This window comes from Musa acuminata, chromosome BXJ2-5, assembly GCF_036884655.1.
Source record: "Musa acuminata AAA Group cultivar baxijiao chromosome BXJ2-5, Cavendish_Baxijiao_AAA, whole genome shotgun sequence".
Classification (NCBI taxonomy): domain Eukaryota; kingdom Viridiplantae; phylum Streptophyta; class Magnoliopsida; order Zingiberales; family Musaceae; genus Musa; species Musa acuminata.
In genome coordinates, this window is record NC_088342.1 from 44,726,266 (window position 1) to 44,741,192 (window position 14,927).

The 14,927-nt window shown below is 39.7% G+C and overlaps 1 protein-coding gene across 2 annotated transcripts; it reads left to right on the forward strand.

The window, feature by feature from the left end:
• Positions 1-1,399: 1,399 nt before the first annotated feature.
• LOC135612963 (putative cyclic nucleotide-gated ion channel 9) lies at positions 1,400-13,115 on the forward strand. Of its 2 annotated transcripts, none has more exons than XM_065109824.1 (8): positions 1,400-1,650; positions 3,699-3,883; positions 4,858-5,440; positions 6,960-7,172; positions 10,283-10,590; positions 10,683-10,794; positions 10,918-11,154; positions 11,233-13,115. In XM_065109824.1, exons 2-8 carry the CDS (start codon positions 3,825-3,827, stop codon positions 11,911-11,913), a joined length of 2,193 nt encoding a protein of 730 aa, XP_064965896.1. In that variant the 5' UTR covers positions 1,400-1,650; positions 3,699-3,824; the 3' UTR covers positions 11,914-13,115. The 2 variants fall into 2 exon arrangements, with proteins under 2 accessions (XP_064965896.1, XP_064965895.1); XM_065109823.1 differs by having other exon boundaries at positions 3,740-3,883.
• The last annotated feature ends 1,812 nt before the right edge of the window (positions 13,116-14,927 follow it).

Consider the following 14,927-nt stretch of genomic DNA (forward strand, 5'->3'; position numbering starts at 1 on the left):
GCGAGGAGTACCCGCAAGCGTTCTTATGGACGAAGGGAAACAAGTCGGCCTGGTGTCGTTCGTTTCCGTTTCCGTTACCGTTACCACTCCGACGTGGCGATTCGATTCCCCAATTATATACTTTTATATCTTTTTTTTTTAATCTTATTATTAAAAATATTTAAAAATTTCTATGGATAAATTCTCGAAAAATACCTCTAAGAAACTTGTACCGTATTTTTTTTGTAAATGATAATTTTGCTCTTGATCCCTGTCGAACTTGCCTCTACCTCCATCTGATATTATCTCTGCATTGTCTTCATCACCATCTTCCTTCTCATCTGGTCTAATGAATTTGTCGTTGCCTCCCACCTTCACCCCCCTAACCCTCATCATACTCGTCACCTTATGCTCACTATTCTCGTGCACTGCACATATGACTAACATCATCGTCCGTAACCTTCACATAAGGAAGCAGTGGCATAAGAGTCATTGTTGCCTTTGCAAACCTTAATAATCCTTATCAAACCTTCCCTTATGTGTCTTACTTTTGCTATGCTCTCTTATGACCAAGTGAGAAAAGAGATAATGCTCCATTCTTCTTCATGCGATGGTAAGGCAGGTTTGATAGAATCAACAAAAATAACGATAAATCAATTGGGACAGAAGGAAGAAGAGGCAACGATGTAAGGTGAAGGTGGAATCGACGAGGGTTAATATCTTTTCACATAATATGTAGGAATTTTTAAAAATTGATGCATGTGAATTTTTAGATTTTCTTTTCAAGAATTCACCTAATTTTGCTAATGGTATTTGTTTTTATTTATAAAATAAAAATAAAATTATTATATTTGTTGCTCTTTCATCCCTATCATCGTTTTTACTGTAATGTAAACCTTAAACATCCATTTTTTTTTTCTCTAAGATATATTTTATTTATGACTTCTTGGCAATTGTCTTGCAGGATAAAGATAATTTTCCCAATGAAAATAAAATATGCATATAAAATATGAAAAATAAGGTGTCCTGTTGACTTTTCTTTTCGTCAGTGTTGCTATCTTATTATATGACCAAACTAACCCTCTATCCCGAGTTCTCTCCTGTGAATCAACATCAACCGTCTGATTAAAGATTGTCGTCTGAGATGCCATTCCATGACAGCAGCTCTCCACCGTGTGATGCCAGGTGTCGTTTATTTTACTTTTTCCAGTAATTTTCTGCTGTGCGTTTGGTGGGTCCCCGCCTGGGAGCCCAATTCTCACCTAATAACAAGAAAGGTAGTTTCCGGGTAATTTCTATTTGGGTGGAAGAAGTATGTCCGTTCTTGGACTCCCATGTAATTTTGCAAAGTCAGAGGGCAATACTGTATTTACGCACTCGTAAAACAGGTTGCTGGTGGCTCGGCTGTCCAATTGTTGAACTCGTTCAGTTCAGTTTGTTTCCGAGTCGACTCGGGTCGGATCGAATGGAGGGCTTCAAGAGTTGAGACTTCTCGTCGGCCTCATCGGACTGCCATTTCCTAGCTTCGCAGGTCCTCCAGGTTCGGACGCCTCTGTTTCCCGGTGCTCCAAGTTCCACTCCTTGCCGGTGGAAAGTGCGAGATCTTCTTCAGTTGGTTCCCCTCTTGAGCAAAATCAAGAAAGCCCTTATATCCTCTCTAAGCTTCTCCAGGTAATTTTCGCGATCACCGCCTTCCAATCCTTTTCTTTTGGGCCGTCAAATCTTACTGCTAATGCTTGTATTCTAGAATTTAATCTTGGATCTCAAACTTCGCGCCTGAATTTGCTCGTTGACCGATTAGGTTTTTGTGTTTTTGGCATCTATTAATGTGGGTTTTCGTTGGTTGGTGGAAATTTTGGATTGAAATCGTTATTCTACACTTTAGCATGCCACGAACAATTGCATCCGGAACACCAGAGACTTTGTACCGAAAACCTTAGTTTCAACCTTACAGAACTTGCGATTTAGGTTTTGGGTTTTTTTTACTTTTTATTAAGAAAATCAGTTATTTCCAATATACTGTAAAACTAATGATTATAATCTATGTTAAACAAAAAGATGAGGAAGGAAATATTCTTGCTTTAGCTAGTGATATAATGTGTTGCTGGCACATCATTGTGAATTACCACACCACATAAAATGCCAGCACACTTTCTTTCATGTTGTCTGTGTTAGTATAAAAACTGCAATATGCTACTATTTTACAAAAAAAATTAATATCAAAATATAAATCAAATAACGATATATCAAAATTATGTATCTTTGGATGTCATTCAGAAAATCTTTATCTGATTTGTAAATATACCACCGTCGAACCTAAAAACTATAGCGATATCGTTTTGTAAGGAGAATTAGACTCACGTTCTCCTTTCTTCCTAATCCTTCACAAGACCACTATGAGTGATGAAAGAGGCACTAAGAGAGATTGATAATAGAACAGTAATTTCAATTTTTGGTGTTTTGTCCTTAGGAGGTCATGTCCTTTTATAGGCGAGAGCAGAGGGTTTAGGATGGTAATTAGGAAAGTCTCTCCTATCAAGGTCATGTCCTAAAAAATTCTATCATAGTTGGACTTCCTTTATAGCTGATAACTATAACCAAAATCTAATGAAATCTATAATATATCTTATCTAATTAGATAGGACCACATAATCTAACAGGTTGTTCAATTTTTTCTGACCTCCTTTCCATATTTAGTGATGAAGTGACACCACCCATGTGGCATCATGTGGTGGCTGCTTGTCAAAAGATCTTTAACCCTAAAGATCAAAGATTTTGATGGTTAAACTTAAATCCATTATTTGTCAGTTTGCACTATTACTGATCCGATTTGTGATAAGCACAATCCAGTTATATCTTGTAATAAGACCCATAGTTTTAGATGTCAGTAGCATGTTGAATCAAGTTTTTGTGAGCAGTGGCCTGAGAACTCATGAAACTTGTTGCAGAGTGGTACACCTAGTGTTGCTCTGATTTCTAGGAGGTTATTTAGGCACTTGATTTGTTGATTGTATACTGTGATGGCCACACAACACAGAAAAAGAAAATTTGAAATTTATTTCTTTCACAAACCAAGTGCATCGATCTTTGAGGGAAAAAAAAACCTTCCACATTTACAATTTGACTCAGAATAAATTAAGTAAAAAAATTCAACCCTACAAAGATTACTGTTATAGCAAGCTTTTGGTGCTATTCCTTTGTGTATCCTGCAACTTCTTTTGTTGTATATATGCAAACATGCTTGACTGCAATAGATTGTAGCTGCTAAACACGATTATGAAGACAACATGTCTAACATATTTCAAATAAAATTTTTGCCAACTTATGATATTGTCTCATTACCATTCAATTCCTTTAAGAAGTATATGCATATTCTTGTGTTTATGTAATATATGCACGTACATTGAAGTTGAAGTTTGGCACTTCAGTTAATCTGAATCTAAAATTATATTTCTTTTGATTCTTGTACTTAGTTGTCCAGTTCAGTGGCTTACTTTTTCTTTCTGCTAGATGATGCATGGTCATGCAAAGCTTCTTCTCATTTATGTTGGGAAAGCTATCTTATCCTATCCTATTTCTGAAATATGTAAACCAATAATGAGGCTTCACATAGAATAATGAGGCAAATCTTGGCATCTTATTAGTATAATAAACTTCAATTTTCTCTTTGTAGGTTATGTTTTTTTGTGGTTGACAAGGCTAATTGCTTTTCTGTGTAGGTGCCTCACATGATCTTGGTATTTTCTTTGTTTATGCTCAGGTTGGTTCTTGGATTACAACATCCTATAATTCAGCAGGTCATGATAGCCAACAGTTTGTAGTTTTCGTGGTACAAGATATACAAGATGCTTGACTGTGGTTACAAAGCACAATATATGGATGGCCAGAAAGAGAAATTTGTGAGGTGTGTTCATTGACAAGTTGCCTAATTTTAAATGTTTGTATCATTGTATACCTATTTTACAATATCTTTTGTTACTTGAAGCCATTTTGCCAATTTGTATATTAATTGGCCGTTTCTTTTCCATCTAATATTTCATTACTCCATTAACAAAATGTATGTTATATTTTTTATTTTTTACTAAAAGTGGATCTGATTTAGATACATTTTCATGTCAAAATGTTATCTTAGGGCATTCTCTCTAGAGGTTATATGCTTACTGTACATTTTTCTTTTGTTTATTCTTCATTTATAGAGAGTTCTCACACTTCCCATAGAAACATTATTTTGTACAGTAATGTGCAACATACAGGGTTAAGCTTTATAAACTACAGTGCAAGCCATCTTGAATTCATAATTCTGGAAAATGACTCAGTGGTTTTCTTGTGAAATGGAAGAGGAAAACAGATTATTTTTGGATTATAAACTCACCTATAGTTTAGGTCCTAAACATGGTTAGAATTCCATGATAATTTCCATGGCTTGGATCATGTTATCAAATACCAGTCAGTACGTCGACCGGTATTGATTTGAGCAGGGATTGGTATTGGATCATATAGTTTGGGTTTGTATTTATCTGTTTAATAATTTTTTTCAACTAATACCAGATGGCATGGCAGTATGCCTCCTGATATCCTGCTACCATGTAGATCATTGAAACTAGTAGTGGACTTAGATTTAAAACCTGGATTTAGAGAATTGATTGTGTGAGGAGGTGAATATATACAATGTCGCTATAAAGGGGCCACAAGTTCTCTGGCTAGGTGCATTTGTGCTGAAAAATGTTTCCTTTAGCAAACCATGAATTCTTAGTTGAAACTTTCTAATGCAACTTGACAGCGTGAACTTGTTATAGAACATGAAATTACTATGTTCTTTTTCTTTGTTCTACAGAATTTACATTTTACCACTGTTCATGTTGTGATTTTTCTTCATAGGCTGGAAGAATCAAGCCCTACATTTTCCTGTACTTCTGACACTGGCAGAATGAATAGATGTGCATTCAATGTTGAGGGACTTAGTCGAGGATCAAAGAGCTCAACAAAATCCTCCAAGGGAGGGTTGAGAAAGGGATCTGAAGGATTTAAGTTGCTAGGTCGATCTCTTCGGTTCGGTGCTTCCAAGGAAGTTTTTCCAGAAGATCTGAAAGTATCTGAGAAGAAAATTTTTGATCCTCAAGACAAATTTCTTTTCCATATGAACAGGCTTTTTCTAATATCATGTATTCTTGCAGTATCAGTGGATCCATTATTTTATTATCTTCCCATCAAAGATGAAAATGAAAAATCAATGTGTCTTGGTATAGACCGAAAGCTAGCAGTTGTATCAACTACATTGCGAACAATCATTGATTTTTTCTATCTTATTCGAATGGCTCTTCAATTCCGCACTGCTTACATTGCTCCATCAACCCGGGTTTTTGGCAGAGGTGAACTTGTTATTGACCCTACACAGATTGCAAAGCAGTACCTAAGGAGCAACTTTGTTGTTGACTTTCTTTCGGTGCTACCACTTCCACAGGTGTGTTGCACTCTTATGTATTCAGCTAGATATTTATTGTATAGAAGTCATAAAGCTCTTCATTCACAATTACTTTGCTGAAAAATGTTTTCCTTCCATCTATTTTATCTTATATTGTTTATTGTAGCTTTCGTTGTTGATTACACATAGAGTGTGTTTGATAACTTAATCATGGATTTCATTTATGGTTCTTTTGCTTCTTCACTAGATTGAAAATGTTCCTTCACATTTTTTTAAAGAATAAATCAAATTAAAAAAGTTGGAAGTAAAATATAAACCATGTAACTTGTGAATCCAAAAAATTGTTCATAATCTCTACATCTTAAAGCATATATTTGAGAGAAAAAAAATTTGTTTGGTTGGTTGTAAATGACAAATCAAGGTAGCTTATCATACCATTGGTATCTTTTATTTTGATATGGCATGATGGACAAGTAGAAGATCATATGAATGATAAAAAAATTGTTTCTTTGCAAGCTAGGCATTCTTGATTATATTTAACAATGTTGATTTTGATCTGTGTTTCATTGATTTTTGGATAAGAAGTATTGAGGGTCTATTGTGATACTTTGACGTTGAACAAGTTCGCGATGAATAGAGGAAGATTTTCTTATAGTTGTGAGAATAGAGAAAGGAAACGAGAGAGGAAAGAAAGATAATAGAGTAAAAAGAAAAAAAAAGATAATTACTAGATTCGTTCTATCTCAAGGAGAAAACACCGATGATGAAGCCTCATATCTCCTCATGTATCACACGTGAATGATGAAATCATATATCGAAAAACAAATATAGTCTCATACCGCTCATAGATAATGTGTGAAAACATATTTTTATTCATTTATTTTATGATGTTTTAGTTATAATCCCGTTTCCCCTTTTTATAGACTCGAAGCACAAAGAAAAAATATAAAAAATGTAAAAATAAGAAAGAATACAATAACTCCCACTAAGGCACATCAATTTTCTTATAGGGTAAAATCTTATTAAAACCCTTGAATCAATCAAGCCCAAAAGGTATCTCGTTTCTTTTCTTTAAAATCTTCAATCAAAAGTATGAGGGTCTTCTTCCTTTAGTTTGGTTTCTTAATATTCTCTTCTTGGGCAATCTTAATAACTAATATACGATTTTAGGATATGTTGTCATATGACAACTTATGAAACTTGCAAAAGACACTCTAAACTAGTCAAAGTTATTCAAAAAAAATTAAAAATTAAAACAGTCCGTCATACATCTTGGTGTATCCCAGTTCTCTTCTGTCCATGTGTGTGTTTATTATATAAGCATATATCTTTAGTTTCTTGCTTTGTATATGAGAGTAAACTTGAAAGGATTTCCTTTTATTTTGGTTTATTTCACAAAGACTGTTTTTGCTCCCCATTTGTGTCAGTTTACTCTTTGGTTATTGAACTTCTTTGTTGCTTATTTGTGCTTGTTCTATCTATTAATAGCTCTATCTTTTTTGTTGTTGGTTTTCATATCATTATGCAAGATGAATTCAGTTTCAATAATTGCATGCAGATTGTAGTTTGGAGGTTTCTTCAAAGATCTAAAGGTTCTGATGTATCGGCCACAAAGAATGCATTGTTGGCCATTGTTCTGCTACAGTATATTCCTAGATTACTTCGCATTCTTCCTTTAACATCAGAACTGAAAAGGACAGCTGGTGTCTTTGCGGAAAGTGCTTGGGCTGGTGCTGCGTACTATCTATTGTGGTATATGCTAGCTTGTCATGTGAGTATCCTTTTCCATTTCTTTTTAACTAACCAATTAACTAATGACATATTATTTCTCCTGTTGATTCCTTTTGTAGAATAACCAAGAGATCATGCCTAAAGGAGATAATAGGTGGTTATGAATTTCTCTTGATGAATTCTGGTGCATAACTAACATGATATATGTCATAGCCATAGTGTGATCTTCTAAATTCTCCTAACCAAGAGTTGGCAGTGGTAGACAACTAATTAATACTTTAGATTGTTTGGCATTAGATTGAGATCTCACTGCATGCTATTTACTGTGGGTGTTTGATGTGTTTATGTGGTACAAAACAAGGTTTTAAATTTCGAATGATACCACCCGTTCCGGGCGGAACGCTTGATATAGCCACGTATCAGACTACGGGGCTGTATCGGGCAGTAATGGCCAAAATTTTGACTGTGACCGCAGCCTGGCTACGACGAGGGAAGAAGAAGCGTCGAGAGAGAAGAAGAAAGAGAGAGCATTCGAAGAAGAGAGAGAAAAAGAGGAAGAATTAGGAGAACCTCAACGCGTCCGATCCGGCACCACCCTCCCTCGACGATCCCGATCCAGGAGGTAACATCCAAGCGACGGCTAGAGCAACGGAAGAGGTGGTCTCCTTTGTCGCCTTATCTGCGATTCTGCGGCTTCTTCTTTGCTGAAGGCCGGAGACGTTTGCGGCCTTCAACGTCTTCGTCGCCTTCTTCGTTGAACACCGTAGATGAGGAGATGAAAAAGACTATGTTCTTCTCCTCATCTAAGGCGACGAAGAGAAGAGGAGGCGACGTCGCCGAGGTAGCGTACTGTCACGAACGATCGTCGCCACCCGCAACAACTTCGTTTAACGAACCGTTCGTCGCTCTTGCATGCTTGTACAGAGATATGACAGCCTACTTTGCCTTGTTTTTGTGTGTTTTTGCTTGTAAAAATGCATATTCGACCAGGTTGCAACGCTGCAATGCGATCGCTCGCCGCGTCGGGTCGAACTGCCCCAAAATGGCTCCGTTTTCGCGTGCCACGACTTGTTTTCTACAAGCCGCAACTGCACGTGAAACGTCAGCCATCTTAGCACTTTGGAACCCCCTGGGTGGCACAAGGTTGGATGGGGCTTCAGAATATTGTCGGGCGTTGAACAATCTTCACAAGTTCACACGTTAACTTGACGGGAACTTGCTTTCGCGCCCAGCATCCGGTGAGCAGTTGTTTATGGACTTGCAACTGTTCGTTCTACCTTCTAAAGTCCTTGTTTTTCTCCCTCCCCTCTTTTCTCTTATGCATGCAAGGTGCTCGCTGAATTGCTTGTAAAGCTTCCTTTTCTGCGAGACGTCGGGACTTGTCCGCCGCTCGTTTTTGACTAATCAACCTTCTCTTTTACAGGTCCTTCGCGACCTGAGTGAGGTTGCAAATTGGCTGACCCTTTATAGACGCATAACGCAAGGGCGCGTCATGACTTAGGCAATCCCAGCTAAGTCCGAAAAGTTGGCGCAAGGGCACTTCATGACTCAGGCAACTCAAGTTAAGTTCGCGTCTTTGCCGCAAGGGTGCCTCACGACTTAGGCAATTCCAGCTAAGTCTGTGACATTGTGGTATCAGAGCCGACAAGCAATTCGAGCAAGCAACGAAGGAACTTTGCAATCTCGCCATGGCAAAGCATCGTGGCGAATCAAGCAAGACGGGGCAAGTCGGACCCTTGCCCTAAGCAACCGCAGGTGGGTTGCAAATGCATACTCGCTCTCATGCTGTTGGAGTCAGTCAGGAGGAGTGTGGTAGCGAACATGATGAACGAGAAGTTGGTACTCTCCGCGAGCAGCGAAGGACCTGGGAGAAGAAGTCGTCGAAGCCGAGGCGTCGTCAGCGACTTCTCCTCATCTGCGCGGGGAGAAGAAGCCTCGACGAGGAGAAGAAAATGAGCAGAAGAAACCGAGAAGAAATCGTTTCTTCTCCCCATGCGGGCAGAAGAAACGAGGCATCGTCGGCAACTTCTCCTCATCCGCGCGGGGAGAAGAAGCCTCGACGACGGATCAATGTCAATGGCCAATTATCTTGTTGGCATATTATTGGTAACTCCTTGTACCGTGGAAATTAAATCCTCAGACTTAAGACTAGATCAAGGATACTTCTTAGTACCTGTAATTGTAGATAATTGTTGGATTAGGTGCTCTCTATCAAGGTCTTCAATTTTGAATAATACCGCCCGATACGTACCGGTCCGTTAGCAGACCGGTACGTTACCGGGCGGTATATATATATATATATATATATAAGATTTTGGTGACGTTGCCCCGTGGGGAGAAGAGAGAGGCGACGTCGTCGAACGGTATACCAAACGGTATATATATATATACACATATATATATCGAACGGTATACTGAACGATTTTATTATATATATCTATATAAATATATATATCGAACGGTATATATATATATATATATATATATATATATATATATATATATATCGAACAGTATACCGCTCGGTATACAGTAGTACCGTACCATACCGAGCGAATGTCGAAACTCCGGTACGGTACTATATTTCAATCCTTGCTCTCTATATTCTTATGTATAACCTTTTACTTGTTTGTTCTTTGGTTGGACATACGACATAGGCAACTATTTTTAATAGTATAGGCTTTTCTTATTTTCATGCTGGATTGAGTTTGACAGCCGTTTGTCTTTCTAGCTTCTGTATTAGTTTTCTATTATCCATCAGAATCATAGATTGTTTGTCTCTAACCATATTGGGGATTTAGTGTTGATACTTCTATGACAACTAATCTAAATTTGTGACTATATACTGATTAGTTAGTTCTTTGTGTTTCCTTGAAATTGGTAATTGGTGATGGTTGACTTGTCTGGTGGCTGTATCAAGAGCCTCAGGATGTATGTCAGTCTAGGTCAGATCTTGGAATTATGCTTATGGTTATAACATGTTGAGCATGGGCCCATTTTCTAAGGGCTCGGTAAATCTTGAATTTGAAGAGTCGGGTTGAGAAACACATTCCGTCTGATATTTCTAGGTCTTGTATAAATTTGGACTATTTGGTATTTATATTACATGAATAATTATTGTTCTCATTGTAGTTATTAGCATTTGTGCAGATAGTTGGTGCTTGCTGGTACTTGTTGTCTGTTAAGCGTGAAGATGATTGTTGGCATTCAGCTTGTAAGAATAACAGCACTGTCTGTAACATAAATTACTTGTATTGTGGTAATGAGCATCTTGATGGTTATGACAAATGGAAGAATGCCAGTGGACAGGATCTTCTGAATTACTGTTCACCTGATGATAACAATCAGTCCTTCAATTTTGGAATCTTTGCACAGTCTTTGACCTCTGGTGTTGTTGCATCAAGAAAGTTCTTTTCCAAACTTGCTTATTGTTTCTGGTGGGGTTTGCAGAATCTGAGGTAATGATTTTCTTTTACATCGGCACATAGAAATTGCCTTGAATTTTCTAGTATTCTGCTATGTAATGTTTACCATTCATACTTGCCTACAGTACCCTTGGCCAAGGGCTGCAAACAAGTACTTTTCTGGAGGAGGTTATCTTCTCAATTGCAATTGCTGTGTTTGGACTCATTCTTTTTGCCCTCCTTATAGGTAACATGCAGGTAAAGTTGGCGACGTTGATGTTTCTTTATAAATGGCTTTTTGTTTTGCGACAATCATCTCTGTTTCAGCGGCTCTCAGTTAAATGGACACTTATTATCTGATACTTTCTACTATCATTTCAGACATATCTTCAGTCGATAACAATACGACTTGAAGAGATGAGAGTTAAAAGACGTGACTCGGAGCAGTGGATGCACCACCGGATGTTACCATCAGAACTCAGGGAACGAGTTAGACGATATGATCAGTATAAGTGGTTGGAGACGAGAGGAGTGGATGAAGAAGGTCTGGTTCAGAGCCTTCCCAAGGACCTTAGGCGGGATATCAAACGTCATCTCTGTTTAGCTTTGGTGACGAGGGTAGGTTTGTCTGTCTGATCATCAGTACTTTCTTTATCATTCAGATATCTGGAATTTTGTAGGCTCTCTGGTGTGCAGGTCCCTCTGTTCGAGAACATGGATGAGCGTTTGCTAGATGCGATTTGTGAACGGCTAAAACCTACTCTTTATACAGAGAATACTTATATCTTGAGGGAGGGTGATCCTGTAGATGAGATGCTCTTCATCATCCGAGGACGCTTGGAGAGTATAACCACCGATGGTGGAAGAAGTGGGTTTTTCAATCGAATTCTTTTGAAAGAACGTGATTTCTGTGGTGAAGAGTTGTTGACCTGGGCTTTGGATCCAAAGTCCGGTGGTAATCTGCCAACTTCCACTAGGACAGTGAAAGCCTTGAAGGAGGTCGAAGCTTTTGCATTAAATGCTGATGAATTAAAATTTGTGGCAAGCCAGTTCAGGCGCCTCCATAGCAGACAAGTGCAGCATACATTTCGCTTCTATTCGCCGCAGTGGAGGACCTGGGCTGCTTGCTTTATCCAAGCTGCATGGCGGCGCTACAGCAAGCGGAAGATAGCAGAACTCCGACGGAAGGAAGAAGAGGCAGGACTCAGGAAGAACTTGGTCAGAGGCACATCAAGCCTAGCTGCAGCCATCTACGCATCGCGATTTGCAGTAAATGCCCTCCGCAGCGTTCATCGACTCCGGAACAGAAGTGTCATGGAGTTGGTGAGATTGCAAAAACCACCAGAGCCTGATTTCACTGCAGAGGATGCTGATTAAATCTAATTCCCCTTATCCATGGCAGAAGTAATACCAAGTATGGCAAAGATGTGTGATGCACACCTTCGTTCCTCTCTTGGTTTTGGTTCTGAGCATGCATGGGGTATTAAACTTCAATGTAAACTAAGCAGTAGTTTATGCAGGACCTGATGGTGACCAAAAACTAATTAGGGTAATGGGAGTGGCGAGTCTGTCATTTATGCCTGTATATTTGATATCTTCCAATATCGTGTGCATTATGGATCTCTGACTTTTTAAGCTATTTAGTGTAATAAGCATCATCATGGATCCATAAGCAATGCTGTGAGATAAAGATGATCATTACAGTGAGAAGGCTTCCGTCCATGCATAATAATTCGATAGCACTATTATTGTCATCATCTGTCTCATGAGCACATAGAGCTGCTATCTCAAGTTGGTTTCTCTTCCTCTTCATATCATCAACATCATTGTCACTGGCCTTCTTCCCAATAGATTTCTCCGTGCACTAAGAGACGTAACTGAGTATAATGTTTCCTATCTCAGGAAGACTTTTGGAATTGGTGTGCCGAACACAATCATATCGATTGGCGATGTTTGACAAAGATTGTCATATCCAGTTGCATTTATTGACCGACGTCGGAAGACATACAGACGAAGCAAGCAGCAAACTTCACTGAGAAGATAGCCATGACTCGTAGGTTTGACAGAAATCCCACCTTCCGGTCCAGTCTGCAGTCTATATAACCATTCAGACTTCATCCATCTCTAGAAGGAACAAGAAGAACCACAAGATGCACGATCACCGCCACCACCCGCATGGTCCGGGACCCGGAGGTCCTGACCCGCCCAGGGGACCGCCGGCTCCCGGTCCTCCACCTCCCTTTGCACCACCGTCGCCGCCACCGCCGCATCCTCCTGGACCGCACGGTCCACCGCCACCTCCTGGGCTCTTCCCACCTCCACCCGGCGGCCCTCCACTGCCACCGCCTCCAGGCCCCTTCGCGCCTCCTCCTCCTGGCCGACATGGCCCGCCACCTCCTTGAAGGATCGCCTGACTATGATCGTGCGGGTGCTCATGTTCTAAGGGTCCAAATAAAGTCTCTGCAGCTGTTCATGTTGCGGATGAACTTAACATAAATCAATCATCAATCCTTGTCTCCTCGTCTTTGTAAGACATGATGTAGTCGTCACCTTTGTGCTATAATAGTTTGATTGTGTAAGTGGCCGTTCCCTTTTAGAACTATGTTTCTTCTTCTTCATCCACAATTCAAGGATGGATCACTGAGCTTCTAACATTACTTTTTTATTGCTTTAATCATCCAAACAACGAGCATCGGCAGATTACAGACGCTATTCGAGAGGTACAAAAACCACAATCTCGGAGCAACATGACAGTTCTTAGCGTGTGTAAGAACCCTTAAGCTATGGACCAGCAAGATGATCATATTGAGACACCCACTGATCCTTGTTGGGAATGAGGAAATCCAACAAAAGTACGGGAGACACAGTGAGGGGTTGGTGAGAACGAGGAAATAAATGGAGAGAGACACGTCTTATCTCCGCAGCGAAGAATGTCCTCATCCTAAGTTGGCCGCCTCAATTCTCCGTCGTGACAGATATATTCTCACGCTGAAGTGACAGCCTTCAAAGCTGAATGGGAGTGGATGTCTATAATACAACAAAAAGAAACCATTTTAGCTCAATCTATCTCGATACCAATATATATATATATATATAATGATAAATGATCAACAAAAGATTTCATATAGAATCACCAAAAAATAATTTTTTAAATTTAAAATTTAAGAATGAAATCTAAGAATATTTTAAAGCAGTCATCGAAATTTCTGACAGTGATCTCACGGAGCCTTTCTCTTCTTTTGAACGGTAGCTTTGACTGTGAGTTCGGGAAACCGCCACCTTCTCGTCCATTCCGGAGAGCCGATTGAGCCTATTTATTCTGAGTTCTCCTTCACCGAGAGGACGCAGGGAGAGAGAGAGAGAGAGAGAGAGGAGGAAGAAGATGTACCCCCACCGTCACCCCGGTGGCCCTTTCTTCCGCAGAGGGCGGCAGCCTCCCGATCTTCCACCACCTCCTCCTCCGCCGTGGCTAGATGCGCCTCCTCCTCCTCCTCCTCCTCCTCCCTTCATGCCGCCGCCGCCGCCTCATGCACAGCATGGTCCACCACCACCTCTCTGGCTCTTTTCGCCTCCTCCTGGCCCTCCGCCGCCACCACCACCACGTCCCGGCCCCTTCGCTCCTCCTCATGGCCATCCTGGGACACCTGCTCCACCACCGCCGCCACGATGGTGAAGCCATGTACGAGAATACGTCATACTAAACCTCCATATCCATGTACTACTACGACGTGGAAATAAATAAGAAAACGCAGGTACAGGCATACCCTTCTCTCCAGTTTCTGTATGTGATCGATGTTGTATGATGATGTATCTATCAGCTCATCTTATCAAGTAAAACTCCTTTAATCAAATTCTGCTTTCGCCACTTCAATGACTTTGAATCATTGGGTATGAGCCGAAGTGTGAGTTCATTAGCAAGGGAGGGGCAAGTAAGATGAAAGTAATGTTCATGAAGATAATAGACTGGATGAGTGCAGAATTATGCATGTCATCTAATTTCTGAAGCTTCCTCATATGCAAAAACCCCACCAAACCATCAGTAAATTCATTACCACTATTTGGTTCAAAGCTTTAATCACAGTAGAAAAGCCAAAAATGTAAAATAAATAAAGTTAAAGAAGAAGGGATTATCTTCTCTTTTTGTTCTTAGAGAAAGTGACCATACTAACTAGTAAATATATATATATATAGAGAGAGAGAGAGAAGGTGATCTGAATGCACTCAAGACCAAAGAGTAGGTTGATGCTGCAGCAACTACACATTACATCTCTCTTGATTACTTACACAATGGGAAAGAGAAAGTGGAAATGAAGGATGTATACACTTAAAAGATTAGATGATTGATTATTAATAATCATCTAAGGGGTGATGTAAAATAGCAAATGCATGGC